Below are 16,980 nucleotides of genomic sequence, written 5' to 3'. Positions count from 1 at the left end.
GGCTGCCTCTGAGCAACAACCACCGACCACTTCGCAGCCCAATCAATCCAGTGGCTTTAAAGAGTCAACTCCAGAGATTAATATGCCAACCCGGCGTCAAAAATAAAAATTTCAAGGCAACATACATCACCCCCATGCACCACATGCAGTAGCGGTGGACCCACATACACCACCTCCTACGTGGTATATTTTTGCAACTTAATTTGTGTTCTTTTGAAAAATTTCTGTTGATGTATCCGGCATTGCACACCCAAGTAAGTTGTTACTTGCCGCGGTGGCGTATTATTTCCCGACATGGCGTGACTTTAGATGTCTTTTATCTGAGTATTGTCTTAAATAACCATAAAGACTTTGTCCACATTTCCTTACACTACATTTACTAGTGACCTAGACCATGTAGCCACTAGACCAGGGATAGTGAATCTTTTTGAGGTTGAGTGCCAAACTACAGCCAAAAACCATCTTATGTATCACGCTGTGCCAAAGCAGCAATTCAATCAACAATGTATTGCTTTATGCACAGCTTTCAATCGTATTGGAATCTTGAGGACACCAACACAGTTAAAAGAAGGAGGGGAAATTTGGATTATGATTGTAGCATTGTTTCAAGGTCCATTAAAAGAATTGCAGGGCAATAACTACAATGATAATCCAGTCCACACCTCCTGGAAGTGGTGCTTTAAAATAGCACTGAACATAGCAAATCCTGGGCTATCCAGGACTGCAGGAGGAGATCTTGAGTCATGTAACCTGTCCGGCAAACGCTGAACTGGGGTGACGGTCTCTACCGATCTTTTCTGGCTGATACTTTGGTCAATTTTGAACATTGGTGGTGCTTTCACACTTGTGGTAGCATGAGACGGACTCTACAACCCACACAAGTGGCTCAGGCAGTGCAGCTCATCCAGGAAGGCACATAAATGCCACCTGTGCCAATAGGGTTTCCTGTGTATGTTTGGTAGTGTCCAGCGGCTGGAGGCGCTACCAGGAGACAGGCCAGTACACCAGGAGACATGGACTGCTACCTCCACCTCTGTGCAAGGAGGAACAGGAGGAGCACTGCCAGAGCCCAGCCAAAATTACCTCCAGCAGCCATAATTGTGCATGTGTCTGCACAGTTAGAAAGTCATACCTATCAACAATTCTGGAAGGGGAAAAAGGGACAAAACGATGGCACGCGTAGTGTACCGCGGCTATCCCCCTAAGCCACACTCCCTGGCCACGCCCACATTTTTTACCATATTATAATAATAAAAATCATCTTCTCAATAATAATACTTTTTTTTAGCTAGGTAGGAATTTGAACCTAAAACATGCACAGCCCATGTGCCATCATGACACAGAGCATCTATCCACTAGGCTACAGGCTTAGGAGATTGCAATTAGATGGTTTTTGGTAACTAAGAGCTGTTAACTGCTACTGTTACACTGTGACACAGACTTAATGCACTGATATATAGAGAGGGATCTTCTCAGATATTATTATAGTAATTATTAAGACGATTACTATTATTTTTACTATGATTAATAATCGTCTCCATAATAATAAAAATAATAAAATTTATAATAATAATAATAATAATAGTCTCAATAATTACAATAATAATCTCTGAGAAGATCCCTCTCTATATATCAGTGCATTAAGTCTGTGTCACATTGTAACAGTAGCAGTCACCAGCTCTTAGTTACCAAAAAATCTTTGGGAGGGGGGGAATCCTAGTAGATGTGCAGACCATATATGAACAGATGGCGATGTCTCCCTGATGACATGGCCCCTGCTCTCCGCTAACTCGATACATCTCTCAAAAGGATTCCCTGCCGGTGTCTGTAGAAGCCATTTAGTATCCCAGGTTCAGGCTCTGAAAGTATTTACTGAGCGGGACACAGAGCCGGGACAACCACAGCAAGTGCGGGACCTGGAGGGAATATCCGGGACTATCTACCAGCTGCGCGTGACCGTGGGGCAGAGGTAAAAAAAAAACGGGACTGTCCCTGCCAATCCGGGATGGTTGGGAGCTGTTAGAAACGGTCTCCATGATGATGATGATATGAGGGCCAGATGGGGGTTGTGCTCACAGCCCAACACTGTCTAGGACACTAGGCATTTGCCAGAGAACACCAAGATTGGTAAATTCGGCACTGGCACCCTGTGCTCTTCACAGATGAAAGCAGGTTCAAACTGAACACATGGAGACTCCAAGTAGAGCGATCTGCTGCCTGCAACATTCTTCAGCATGACCGGTTTGTCAGTGGTCAGTAATGGTGTGGGGCAGCATTTCTTTGGAGGACTGCACAGCCCTCAATGTGCTCGCCAGAGGTACACATTGGACTGTAGGAGAATTTTATAGGTAAACTGATGATAGAAGGTATATATGAAAGAGGATAAAGCCCTCTACCGAAATCGGGGGGTGTGGCCGTCAGACAACTCGTCGGATTCGGAAAGACTGCAGAATTTAAAAAACCAAATGTGTCGCAAGATCAAGCAATTACATGCACCAGGAAGAAGCAGGCGAACTCAGGCGACACCTACTGGATATCGGGCGCACGACCATAGTGAATCCCGGCGGAACCCGAATCCACGTTGGACAACGCGCCGTGGGATTGCGACAGGACCGGGTAAGTAAATGAGCCCCAATAACTACGCCTCTGTCTGCCACCATTTGTCAATGCATACCCTAAGCACATATGTCGGTTGTTATGCTGAGGTATAAACTTATCATATACATAAAACGTGGTGTGAAACCAGCCTTATTTGACAAAATATGTGTGTGTGCTGGCAGGAAGAAAATTACACCGGGGGTTTATTTTTATGAGGGGGCACGGCTGCTGCAGGACACTTCACTACTTGTACACATTTACTTTAGTTTTAAACATATTGTATGGCTTTCACAGAATTACTTTTTAAAATATGGCTCTATCGGCCAAAAAGGTTCCAATCCCCTGTCCTATAGAAATGGAAGAAGTTTAGCCAAGATATAGGAACACTGGCAGAATTACTATCCTGTCTTACAGAATTAAAGGTGTGTTCTGGTAGTTATAAAACATGAACTGGACTAAAAACAAAAGTATGCTTATCATATAGTCTACATTATTATACTGCTGGGGCTAATCACTGGCTTCAGTATTAGTGATGAATATTGGAATGGCAAGATTTTTTTTTATATATTCAACAGATTTACTACCAGCTAGCCAATCGAAACACAAATTAAAGACTTGATCTAGTTACAAAACATGTCCGCATAGTATTAACAGAGCTTTTATGGGGTGGTTAGATGAATTCCTGCTTGTAGAATACTTTCCCAATACTGGCCTAGACAGACTGAGGGTGCAGTCACACGTCGCATCTTACACGTGTCTCAAACCAGCTGGAGAGATTTGCCTAATTAACCAACTGTCAACGCTTTCATTAGCGCATGTGTTAACAAAACCCAATCGGTAATGTGATGTTAATGAAAATGTTAACAGCTGTTTACATAATCAAATCTCTCCAGCTGGGGCAATGCATTTTGAAACGCATGCATAAGACGGGAAGTGCGACTGCATCATAAATGGTAACTGGTGGGAAATTTAACATACAGATCTACTACCCTGAACATGATTTGGTTTTGGCCTATTACAAGACATCAACCACGGAAAAAAAAAGCCACTTTATTGAATATTTGACTGGGTCCACCGTGAATACAAAATGACAATTTACTTCAAATTATGGTGAAGTGTTTGTACGATCTTGATTTCCATCAGAAGTTGTCTTCTAAGGCTGACGTAACTAAAGCTAGGTCAGCATGCAGAGAAAGCCGGAGGGAAGAGAAACATGATGGCCTGAGCTCTGTGCAGGGGTGGAATAAAAGTGGTATATTTATAATATATACACAAGGCAGAATAAAAACAAAAATCTATGCTACTAGTGTATGACAAAAGAAAAAAGGCTAGAAATGATGCACAGTGGAAAAAATAAAAACTCTGCATTTAGGCAAATAAAGCCATATAGCCAAATGTTTTTGTTCAGGGATTGGGCAATGTATCATCGCTTCGTCATCATCTTCCTCCATCACATGCAATCCACCAATGCTATTTCGGCTCATCTTTTTTCTCCGCCGCCTTTTTCTGCTTTTCCTGCATTATCTGAGCATCTCTAAAAGAAAGAATGGGTTATAGTGTGTAAGTGCAGAATAAAACCAGTGGGGAAAAAAAACCAGACAAAAAAAACCCACCAAAAATATGATCAGTAATGACGCAATAACCCCTTCCAACCGCAGCCCTTTTTCGTTTTTGTGTTTTCATTTTTCACTCCCCACCTTTTAAAAATCTGTAACTTTTTATTTTTCCATGTACAGAGCTGTGTGATGGCTTGTTTTCTGTATAACAAATTACACTTCAAAATGGTGGTATTTAATATCCATGCCGTGTACTGGGAAGCAGGGAAAAAAATCCAAATGCAGCGTAATTGGTGAAAAACGCATTTGCGCCATATTCTTATGGGCTTGGATTACGGATTTCACTGTACGCCCCAAATGACATGTCTACTTTATTCTTTGGGTCGGTACAATCAAGGGGATACCAAGTTTGTATAGTTTTATAACTTTTTCATACATTTACAATAATTAAAACCTCTGTAGATAAAAAAAATTGGGGGATTTTGCCATCTTCTGGTGCTAATAACTTTTTTATACTTTGGTATACAGAGCTTTGGGGGGTGTCATTTTTTGCTACTTTTGATTACGTTTTCAATGTTATCATTTTTAGGACTGTACGACCTTTAGCACCACGGGATTGATAAAACAGCGTGTCATTCAAAAGGAAGCTCCCTAGGCTACTTTAACCCTAGGGTGTCTGTACGATCCTACCATATACTGCCATACTACAGTATGGCCGTATATGGGGATTTCCCTCCTCATTCATTACAATGTGCTCATAGCACATTGTAATGAAAGGGTTAACACGAAGCTGCCAGAAGAAGACTCGAGGCTGTCATGTATCGGCAAGATGGCACCGACCGCGGGTGTTCCCGGTAAGCCTTTGCTGCAATATGCAGCAAAGACTTGCCGGCTATGGAGAGGGCTCAGCCCGTGAGCCCTCTACATACACCCACATCCGGCATATGACGTAGTATTACGGCACATGTCGGTAAGGGGTTAATGACTGGGCATTTTTAGCGAATTTTTTTTTACGTGGCGATTTAAGGGCGATAACTTCCCTTTTTTGCAGCATTTTTTTTTAGTAAATATATAGTTTCCTATATTGTTTCAGTTGTTTTGATATAGAATATGTATAATCTCTGGCACATGGGGCAACTATAGCAATGTTTTTAGTAGTGTAGTGGGGGATTTTTATTATATTGTGAAAGGTGAATGTCCCCTGTGAGGTCATAAAAGACCCTTGGGGGAAATTTTCAGTTATTTTTTCATTTTTTTCTTTAAAAAGTTCTCCCCTGTAACTGGGGCGCTGATGCTTTGTAAAGAAAAAGATCAGCTGATACTGATCACAGCTATACTGGGTCGATTAACTCCTTGTGACCGCCGAGTCTATAGGGGAGGCGGCAGTTCCAGCTCTGCTCCTCTCTGCATTGTGCTACTTCAGAGTGATAGAGTGAGAAGTGAAAAGCAGTAAATAAACCTCATCTCCCTAGGTTTTCCAACACCCGGCCCACTCCCAGCTCTAGCACAGAAGCAGTAGACAACTGCAGCAACATCGAAAGTGAGCGGTCGGTCCAAAAGGAGTTAAAACAAAACCTCTGAAAATATTGGGGACTACTCCAAATATGCCTTAGACCTGCAACATACTACCTTGTATGTATATATGGAGTCCCTTCTTTCCCACTATAATGATTACAGTTTGGTACTGCTAATCCACAGAGAAGAAGGGACTCCTTGGATCATGCATCACTATGATGCTTGGAGTCCAATCGTCTACACTGTGGTGAATTTCAGTCAGCGCACAGTCCCTGCACCACTGACTATTATTTCAGTACTAAATCTTTTACCTCTGCTTTCTGGCAGCAGCCGATAAACCATCGTCTTGCTTTTTTGCTTTATCTTGAGTTTTCTTTAGGTTTTTCGCTCGAGCAAGTTCACGCTGGTTTCCACCTGTAGAATAAGATCTTTTATTAGGCCTTGACAAATGGATCAAAATAAAATTCATTTTGGGGCAGTTACACAGTATACCCTGGCAGGGAAAGCAACTGTGCCTATATGTAATTTGTCTTATTGCCATATGGAGTACAGGAGTTACTCTCCAAACCACCCCCCAAATACTGTGATCTTGGCAACAATTGGTGTAGTTGTACAACATGTGCACAATGTATTAATATATACAAAAACACAATGTACTTCATAGAACAGTAGAGATATAAAGGGAGACTGAAAGAAAGAGTAGGTGGATGGTGCTCGCCTTTGAGGGTTGAGCTATCTTAGACCCCAATCAATCTCAAGGAAGCAACATTCTCAATACACAGGGCAGGGAACTGTTTATCTATTGCTCATGGGTCAGTCCTAATCCCCCCCCAAACTGTACCCTTTATCTCATAGCTTGTAGGGGTTTTCCCACAAACACAAGTTAGGCCGTATCCACAGGATGGGGTCCCGGGTACCGCGGTGCTCACCGATCTCCGTCAGCTCCATAGATTAATAGAGCAGAACGTCCATGCACGGCCGTCTGTTCCATTACTCTAACGGGTCTGACAGAGGTATGTGGGACCTCTAGTTTTCGTGATCTGTGGATGTCTCATCACTGAGACCCCCACCAATCAGCAAGTTAGTCCCCTTAAAGTCGATGCAGAATTCGGATACAAGTTGCAACAGGTATTTTGTTTAAATTTATCTCCGTGACAATCGGACACTCAAAATGTTGTGTTGTCATGGGAACAATGAAGCTTTATTGCAGACTTACAGTTTATCATTGCCGCCTGCGGAAAAAGTACACTAAGGTGCCCGCATCCAGAGCTCCACCTGGGAGCCCTCATACAGATGGTCGTGTGTAGGGTGTTCGTTCAGCAGCAAGCACACAGCCCCAAGGCTTTCTATGGCCTCATGAACTAGGCTGTAGTTTCCAAGGTCTCGTACTTACGAGTTTCACTTTTTGAACTGAATTACTAAATAACTTTTTGCTGATTTTTTTTTTTTAAATTTATGGAGAAGCACTTGTATGTGTGGTGAGTGGAGTTTTTCCATTAAGGCAAAATTAAAGGGATTACTATAGGTTGTAGGTCTAGCCACAAGTCTTTAGGGCTTGAGTATACAGTATGGTTTAGCGTGGAATAGATCCATTTTAACCATTGCCGCTCATACTTATCAGACACCCTCTAAGTAACACAGCCGACGCACAAGTATCTTAGGTTAATCAAATGTCCACATTGAAGTGGACCCTTCAACATATATTTACAAGCGTTAATGTCACCCCACTCTAATTTCAGCGAAGTTGGTTTCTTCTTCCTTTAGTTTTGTGCAGCATATTCTACCTGGCGTACGCACATTACTGGATATGTGCACCTTCAGTAAGCCACACAACCTGCAGCTAATTTATGGCACACAGACATCTACCGGGTGCAATCACAACACGGTGGGGTCCAAGCCAACTGCCCACACAGTAACATGTAGGGGAGGTCCGCTTCCCAACCGGATTCTGTTGCCAGAATTCATCACAGACATCTTTGATTTTAGTAGCCCCTGGCCCACACACGTCCCGCGGGGCGCCCACACACGTCCCGCGGGGCGCCCACACACGTCCCGCGGGGCGCCCACACACGTCCCGCGGGGCGCCCACACACGTCCCGCGGGGCGCCCACACACGTCCCGCGGGGCGCCCACACACGTCCCGCGGGGCGCCCACACACGTCCCGCGGGGCGCCCACACACGTCCCGCGGGGCGCCCACACACGTCCCGCGGGGCGCCCACACACGTCCCGCGGGGCGCCCACACACGTCCCGCGGGGCGCCCACACACGTCCCGCGGGGCGCCCACACACGTCCCGCGGGGCGCCCACACACGTCCCGCGGGGCGCCCACACACGTCCCGCGGGGCGCCCACACACGTCCCGCGGGGCGCCCACACACGTCCCGCGGGGCGCCCACACACGTCCCGCGGGGCGCCCACACACGTCCCGCGGGGCGCCCACACACGTCCCGCGGGGCGCCCACACACGTCCCGCGGGGCGCCCACACACGTCCCGCGGGGCGCCCACACACGTCCCGCGGGGCGCCCACACACGTCCCGCGGGGCGCCCACACACGTCCCGCGGGGCGCCCACACACGTCCCGCGGGGCGCCCACACACGTCCCGCGGGGCGCCCACACACGTCCCGCGGGGCGCCCACACACGTCCCGCGGGGCGCCCACACACGTCCCGCGGGGCGCCCACACACGTCCCGCGGGGCGCCCACACACGTCCCGCGGGGCGCCCACACACGTCCCGCGGGGCGCCCACACACGTCCCGCGGGGCGCCCACACACGTCCCGCGGGGCGCCCACACACGTCCCGCGGGGCGCCCACACACGTCCCGCGGGGCGCCCACACACGTCCCGCGGGGCGCCCACACACGTCCCGCGGGGCGCCCACACACGTCCCGCGGGGCGCCCACACACGTCCCGCGGGGCGCCCACACACGTCCCGCGGGGCGCCCACACACGTCCCGCGGGGCGCCCACAAATTGTCTGTAAAGAGTTGGAGGGAATCCTACCCATAGCTCACATATCACACATCGCATCTTCCCCGCTGATCTATAAACGTGTGAGATATTATAGAAGGAAACTCAATGCACAGAAAGAAGATGTATCGGCCCAGCAGCCAGGCCCCAGATTATCCATGAGCTGCCCCGGAGCACTAGGCCTGGGCTCTCCCTGCCCGCACTAACAGTAGCAGGCGCATCACTCCCAGCTGGCCCCGGCGATCCAGGCCTTGTAGACGTGGCAGGGAGGCCTCAGGCTTCGGCCTACCCGGGCTCCCTCCAATCAGGTCACGAATAGACACACACGCGGCGCCTCTGTGGCCGCGCGCCCCCGCTCCTCTCCGCTATACTCACGGGTCATGGCTCCGGTTCTCCGGGACTCGCTCCCCAGTCGGGCACCAACTTCTTCCTCAGTCCGCTGCGGTTCACCGTTCGCCGGTCACTGATTGGCTGTCGCACATCACGTGCGTCAGCGCAGCAGTCCCACAAACAACTATTTCCAATGCGCTACATATAAGACCCCGCCCCTAGAAAGGAGGAGCCTGCGGGGCGATCGGCGAATGGGAGCGGGAGGCGCGTGGTCACGTTACGGAGCGTCACGTGAGCTGCTCGGGATGTAGACACTGTGGTGGACGCTAGAGGGCAGCATTGTAAGTGTACTCAGGACATTAAGTTTTTGCAGAATTCATGGTTTTCTGAGGGTGCGTTCACACGTTGCAGTAAAAACTGCATCGCAATCATCTTTGAGGTGGTTTTAGGTGCAGTTTTGTCAATTGAACAGGTGAAAGACATGAAATGAACAAGTGAATGACATTTGTGGAGCAGGTTTCTCCTTCAAAATCAAATTCACTCGTTCAGTTCATGTCTTTCACCTGTTCAATTGACAAAACTGCACCTAAAACCACCTCAAAGATGATTGTGATGCAGTTTTAACTGCAACGTGTGACCGCACCCTCAGGGCGCGTTCACACGTTGCGTTTTGGTTGCGTTTTCATTGCGTTTGGAACGCATATACAACAGCTGATGTGAGGTAATTTGCCTAATTACATTACTGTTTACGTTTGTAAACGCAATGTTAACGCATGCGTTAACAAAACGCATGCGTTAACGCACTGTTAACACATGCGTTAACATCACGTTTACGATGCGTTTTGTTAACGCATGCGTTAACAGTGATGAAATTAGGCAAATCACCTCTCCTCAGCTGTTGTATATGCGTTTCAAACGCAATGAAAACGCAGGTCAAAACGCAACGTGTGAACGCGCCCTCAGGGTTTGTTCACAAACACATGTCCGGTTCTTTCCCTGATGTGACTGTGAGAAAAAAATTGCTGCACTATTTTTAAAATTATGACATTCGTATGCGGTCATACAAATACGCATGAAAAAAAAACAGATGCAGATACAATATGGACGGAACAAGGACATCACACATCCACGTTTTTTTGTGGACAGCAGCGTAGACGTACGTCTGAATAAGCACTCGCTCCTTTTAGCTGTGAATGGAAAAAAACCTACAGATAATTATTTTGCAGGGTTCACAGCAGTGTTAGGAGACTCCCCTATGCTCCCCTGTAATAGAGAATACAGAGAGAGAGAGAGAGATCTAACATATTTTTTATTAACCCATTTTATTTTGTTATAGCTAAGGGCAGTTATTTACTATCCCGGGCAACACCAGCTAGTAGTTTATATACATCATACACTTAGGCATAATGTGTATATATATATATATATATATATATATATATATATATATATTATACACAAACATACAGTATAAACATACAATATACACACATACCGCATATCATATATGCTTGGTCCCATGACAGCACAAAACTTTGAAAATTGAAGTGTCACAGGGACAAATTTTTGTCTAGAGCTACAATTGTGAAATATACCTGTTCCAAGTTACATGCAAATTTAACTTAAGAGCAAACTTAAAGAATCTATTGTCAGGATCGGAGGTGTTGAACCCACTGAACCACGTAAGCCGATGTAAGCCAACACCTTGGAGCGGAGTCTAAGGCCCCTTCCACACTCGCGTTGCATTTCACGTGGGTGCGATCAGGGTTTGGTCAGTGAAAAACGCACATTTTGCATCAGAGTTCAATCAGTTTTCAGTCAGAGTTTGTTCAGTGTCTCAGTTTTTCACGCGCGTTTTTGATGCAATTTCAATGCGTTTTTCACGCGCAGAAAATGCCCTGTGAAATGGACTCAGGACTGGTCTCTATCTTTTCTATGGCAATTGATGCGTGAAAAACGCATTGCACTTGCATTGGACTTGCATGTGTCTCAGAGTGCAAAGCGTTTTTGATGCATCTCCATAGACTTGTATGGTGCGTTTTTCACGCGCATGACTTGCAAAAGTAGAGCATGCCGAGATTAAAACGCGCGTTAAAAAAAACGCGAGTGTGTGCTTGAAAAAAAATGCAAGTCTGAAAAGACCCATTGATTACAATGGGTCAGAGTGCAATGCAAGTTCTGCGCGTCAAAAGCACGCGCAGAAAACGCGCGTCAAAAATGCAAGTGTGAAAGGGGCCTTAGTGAACTCGGTATTCACCAGAACCCGCCGCAGAGTGGGTTGGACTTGCTGCGGCGGGAAACCACCAGGTTGCTCCAAAGGCGCGACCTTCTCGCGGTAGTGGCCAAGGTGAGGTACAGAAACGGCAGCACAGGATCGGAGTCAGGGACGTTGCAGAAGGCCAAGACAGGCGGCAGAGAATCGAAGTCAGGAAATGAAGCAGAAGTCACAACTGGTAAATCACAAGTGTCACAAAAACACGCTTTCTCATTGGCAACAGGCACAAAGATCCGGCAGGGGTCACAGGTAGTGGCAGGTTATATAACAGGGCAGCGGCCGGCCTGCGCGGTTAGCGGCAGGCTGTTCCTCTAAATTTCACTGAACCAACGCGCACTCATCCTAGGGAACGTGCCCGCTGGACCACAGGCGCCATTGCTGGAGCATGGACGGTAAGTCAGCGTGCAGCCGGCACGTATGTACACGGGGTGACGTCTATCTTGTACGTAACTTGAGGGACTGCCTGTATGTATATATACATATATACACACAGATATATATAAAGATACATGTATATATATATATATATATACATGGATTATGTACAACATAGGTTCCATAGGTTTGTTCTTAAGTTGAATTTGTATGTATGTAGAAACTGTATCTTTTAAAATTGTAGATTTTTTTTTGCACCAGTGACAATTGGAGTTTCAAAATTTTTTGCTGTAATTAGACCAAGGATTACCAAAGAATTAACACTGTACTCACCTTTCCGACATCCCCCGTAGGTCCTCTTCTGCTTCCAATGCTCCGGTGCCTCCTCGGGTCCTCTTCAGGTTCTTCTGCTCCTCTTTGCGTCGTTCTGCTTCTTTTTGGGTCTTTGCACTCGGCCAACACACAGAATGAAGTCAGTCGTTGCCGACTTCATTGTTTGTGAGCCAACGTCATCATGAGGGGACCCGAAAAGGAGCGGAACAACCCAAAGAGGACCCAAAGGACTTGAGGAGGCATCGGAGCAATGGAAGTAGAAGAGGACCTATGGCGGACGTCGGAAAGGTGAGTACAGTGTTAATTTTTTTTAATAGACTCGAGTGTAAGCCGAGTTAGAGGTTTTCAGCACAAATTTTTTGCTCAACCTCAGAATATGTCACATGACTCCAGAAGACTAAAGGAGAACCAAAACCAAGATGGACTGGGCTGGCCATGCAGCAGCAGCTGTGCATCAGGGACATAGAGAGATTCCAAGTCATAATGTATTCATACCACCCTCATGAGGAACATAGAGGGACAGGCCCCGCTCAGCGGAGCCTAACATGGCGGGCCCCGTAGCATGGCAAGCCCTCTACAGCTGCTACACCACACTACTTGCCAGTTTTTCAGGTTTACTGCTCAGTTTCGGAATGAAGGGTCAGGAACGGGTCATTCCGGAGCCAGGAGGCCGCCATATTTACGATTGGCTCAGCTGGAAAAGAAGAATATAGCTAAAAACTCTGCCAGGTCAGAACCTCCTAGAACAGTGATGGCTAACCTATGACACGCGTGTCAGTGCTGACACGCGTAGCCATTTTCACTGACACACGGCTGCCTGAGAGTTAAGTTTCATCCTACATGACCAGGTGCAGTAGCCGGGAGGCTGAGAGATTGCACTGAGCTTCCAGCACTCCCCCCTCCTCCTCCTCCCCTGGGCCAGCCCCTCCCCATGTGTGAGCTGTGCCTAGTGTCTCCAGTCAGCACAGGTATCAGCATGGGGAACAGCAGGAGAGGTGACCCGGCCATACACCCAGGAGGCTCCTCTGCAGCTCCTGATAGTTGTGGTGGGGGGAAGATGGCAGCACAGTCAGAGGTCACATTGCTGCTGCCTTGTGTGATTATTTTGCTCCTCACACCTTCTCCATGCCAAGAGAGCATGAGGGAGATGCAGACAGTGGCGCCTGCGCCCTCGCTATAATGTGAACTTTCATGACAGGTTCCTAAGCATTTCCACACGTGTCTGATTGTAACCGATCTATTACAATGTGTGATTTGCACATAGTAATAGATGATTGGGAAAATCCCCATATACTGCCATAATGTAGTATACTGTAGTATGGCAGTACATGGTAGGATCAATCACACAACCTAGGGTTAAAGTACCCTAGAAGTTAAATAATATACATAAGTGTTATTTAAACTATAAATATCACAAAATTATGTTTTTTTTGTCAAGGTGACACACCACCCGAGTTATGCTCGTTTTTTTGGCGAATTTTGACACACCAAGCTCAAAAGGTTGCCCATCACTGTCCTAGAAGATCCGGTATGCCGTTTGGAGGTTGGGGGAATTTTTCGAATGTTTTTCAAAACACCACATGTATCTGGGGTTTAAACAGTTTTATACACTTTTATGACTCCAAGGGGGCAAGCCGACTTTTAGACAGTTTTGGTGAATCGATGTATCAAGTAATTCAAAACATTTTAGGCAAACCTCCTAACCGTCCCAGATGTTGCTGGATAGTACTAGATTCTGGGATCTGCTCCACTGTTGAATTCAAAGATCATGCAGAGAGCAGTCGGCTCCCTGCATCATCATTGTCCTCTGGCTTCAGTGCTACACACAGCAGCAATAAAGACAGAAGAGGATAGGTGAGCTGAAGATGGAGAGAGAGCCATAATATTAGGGCGGGATCGGGGGGGGGGCATAACTAAGGGTAAAGTGTGTGTGGGGGGGATATAAAGTGGAGGTGGTGAAGGCACAATATGCTGGGTATATGTGGCACAATATGAGGGGGATTGAGATATGTTAATAAAGTATCTAAATAGGAAGATGTCTCTGTTTCCCCTAGCGATCAATCACAGAGCAGCTTTTATTTTAAGAGAGAATTTTCAGAAATGAAAGCTGTGCTGTGATTGGTCACTATGGGTAACCAGGACAGTTATTGCATGTACTGGGCCTTGTTACCCCAGGGATGTGTGTACATGTGATAACTGGGCAGTTTGGCTTCTTCACATGGTAAGGGGCAACCACTGGGGCAGATGCATCCATAGGGGCAGTTATTGGACTATGTTCCCCTATGACTGTGTGATATGTGATGTGTACAGACCCTGTATGGACCCTGATTCTCAACCCAAAGAAGACACAATAAATACACAAAACGCACGTCATTGGGAATTACATGGCCAAATCTTTATTTATAATCCTACTTCCCATGGCAGACCCCCGACTCACGAAGAGTCACCCCTCAGCACTCAGGAGAGGAAAAACCCCCTGTGGAGGAAACCTCTAGGGAAGCCATGGCTGAAGGGTCGCCCTTCCTTTGGGCTTAGAGGGTCACTGCCAATAAATATCTCTCACCCAATTGATCTGGTGGTGGATGTCCCTTCCTCCCTCGCAGCTCCAGGTCTGAGGCAGACAACCCCTTGAAGAGGATGGCGGCGCTGTGGTGCTGAGTCCTGGGCTGATGGGGCATCCCTGGTAGAACCTCCAAATTGCATCAAGGTAGGTATATTGTAGGTAGTCAAGCTCAAGGTCCAATGGCACAAAATGGCAGCAGGCACAGCAGTGCGCCAGATATTATGGAATCTTCAGTAATTATGACATCAGCACAACATCTGTGACCATTGAGGGCGTGTCTACACGTGTCATACATTATGATGTCACACACAGGGAGGGAGCTGAAGGATTAACCCTTTAATGCCTGGAAATATGCCTCACTACAAGTATTCAGGTGTCCTTTTACCTTGTATTGGTAGTGAATTTATGTCCTAATAAATAAACATTAGAGATTATACGCAGAGAAATGTTTTAATCTATTTTATTAACTTATATGGTAATTAAAGTTGCTAATGAATGAATAATGATGAATATTAATTGAGGCTAAAGATTTATCCCTATACTTAGAGAATAAGCAATCAATTGTTTATGTGTGGATGTAGTTGAGACCAGTATTGGAGGTGCCAGTAGTGGAAAGGTGAGGATTACCTTTTTTTGTGGCTACTATGGGGCACTGTGACTGTTGTCTAGAGAACTGTAACTATTGGTTACTGGGGGCACTGTGACTGTTGGCTACTGTGGAGGTATTGTGACTATATTGACTCAATCTCCGTAGTTGTGTCTGCTGCCATATTACCCAGTAAAATATATATCTTATGATTGACTCCTTTATCAGTGTGACTGGATTAGTATTGCCATTGAAGTAAGGGGTTGGGTCCCATTACAAAGCACCTGAACACAGAATATGGTTTACAGTGAAATTGGAGTAATTAATGGCTACTGTGGAGACATTGTAAATATAATGGCTACTGTAAGGTCACCATGACTATATTGGCTACCTTAGGGGTACTGTTACTATAATGGATATTGTGGGGGCACTGTGACTATTACTGGTTTCTGCAGTGAAGGTACTATTACTATATATACTGTTGGGGAACTGTAACTATACTGATTTCAGTGGAGACTGTGACTGTGTCTATTTGACTGGAGGCAAATATATTGCCTCCATAACAAATTGAGAACTCTATGCTGGTCTCATTTTTATATGTAAAATTCAGCAAAATGTCTCAATTTATCATAGGGGAATAATACATTATTAAAATTATATTATTATGGTCATTTTTATTTATATAAAAATAATTATGGGTCAGCTCTGCTTTGAGAGGTATATATGTTATATGGGGGCAGAGCGTGGTGAGTTGTCAAATGAGGGGTATTACTTAGGTACATTTGCAGGAGATGTATTAGAAGTGTCTGAGAGCAATTATCCCTTCTATACGCAATATAATATGCTTGTTCAGCAATACCATACTTGGTTTTCCTAATTTTAAATTAATTAAATCCTAATTTTAGTTTAGATGTCAGTTATTAAAGGGGTTGTCCATATTCAGCAAATAATTTATATTGTTTCTGTGATGACAAATTATATAATTTTCCAATATGCTTTCAATTGATTTTATTGATTCCTCGCAGTTTTCTAGATCTCTGCTTCCTGTCACTCCACAGGAAACTTTATTGTTTACTTAGTGGAAAGTCCAAGAACAGAACGGCACTCACTTTTCTCAATTCACCTGAGGTTTGACAAAGCGCTATACGCGCGAAACAGGCTGTTACCTTGTGGACCCCGGCGTCCTCAGATGTCTGATGTTTTAACGCTTGAATAAAGGAATCGTGGATTGAGAAAAGTGAGTGCCGTTCTGTTCTTGGACTTTCCACTACTGGCTTCTATTCTATTGGGAACAGAGCACCACAATAGATCCCATTACACCAGCGATTGGAGAAGGTACCGTCCTGTGCTATTGGGGAGAGTTCACACTGTGTCCACAGTATGGAGAGACGTGGGTAGTGCCTGTTCTTCTGCATCTTTCTATATTTTTGTTGTTTACTTATTTTTGGATAAAAACCTTTACCTGCTCATGTGATATAACACAGGTAGACGTTATATCATAGAAAGTAATCAGGGCTGTGCATTTTAATGGCTACACATGCAGGATAAACAATAAAGCTTCCTCTAGAATGACAGCAAGCCGAGAACTAGACATAGAAAGTGTATTGGAACTTTTCATTATACAAACAATATCAATTATTTGCTGAAAGTGCCTATATAATATATGTGCAAGAAGTGTTTCCTGAAAATATCCCAAATGCTCATTGCAAATGCAGTGTGAACATGATGGCCTGAACATTTTGGAGACAGGTTCTGAGAACTAGCTGAATCTTTTTTGTAGCAACATTGCCCTCTAGTGGTTCGTGTTTATTTAGCAATTATTTTGTTAAAGGACATCTATCATCAGATTACCTGATGGTAAATGGCTATTACTCACTTCC

The 16,980-nt window shown here is 45.6% G+C and overlaps 1 protein-coding gene and 1 long non-coding RNA gene across 6 annotated transcripts in view; one reads left to right on the top strand and one right to left on the bottom strand.

Moving 5' to 3' along the window:
- Nucleotides 1-3,628: 3,628 nt before the first annotated feature.
- SERF2 (small EDRK-rich factor 2) lies at nucleotides 3,629-9,170 on the bottom strand. The gene is made up of 3 exons (XM_072148402.1): nucleotides 9,014-9,170; nucleotides 5,981-6,083; nucleotides 3,629-4,132 (listed from the first exon to the last, which is right to left on the bottom strand). Exons 1-3 carry the CDS (start codon nucleotides 9,018-9,020, stop codon nucleotides 4,069-4,071), a joined length of 174 nt encoding a protein of 57 aa, XP_072004503.1. The 5' UTR covers nucleotides 9,021-9,170; the 3' UTR covers nucleotides 3,629-4,068.
- The window catches only part of LOC140127562 (uncharacterized), a 34,357-nt gene continuing 26,515 nt past the window's right edge, over nucleotides 9,139-16,980 (top strand). For 4 of the 5 annotated variants that reach the window (XR_011855013.1, XR_011855014.1, XR_011855010.1 and 1 more), the window contains exons 1-2: nucleotides 14,088-14,172; nucleotides 14,555-14,658. This is a non-coding gene — a long non-coding RNA (uncharacterized lncRNA). Of the gene's footprint in view, nucleotides 9,310-14,087; nucleotides 14,173-14,554; nucleotides 14,659-16,980 lie in introns of those variants that run through there. The other variant, XR_011855012.1, reaches the window with a different exon arrangement.

This window comes from Engystomops pustulosus, chromosome 4 (assembly GCF_040894005.1).
Source record: "Engystomops pustulosus chromosome 4, aEngPut4.maternal, whole genome shotgun sequence".
Taxonomy (NCBI): domain Eukaryota; kingdom Metazoa; phylum Chordata; class Amphibia; order Anura; family Leptodactylidae; genus Engystomops; species Engystomops pustulosus.
Note: the sequence above shows the minus strand (reverse complement) of the source record. Positions and strands in the feature narration are given on the sequence as shown.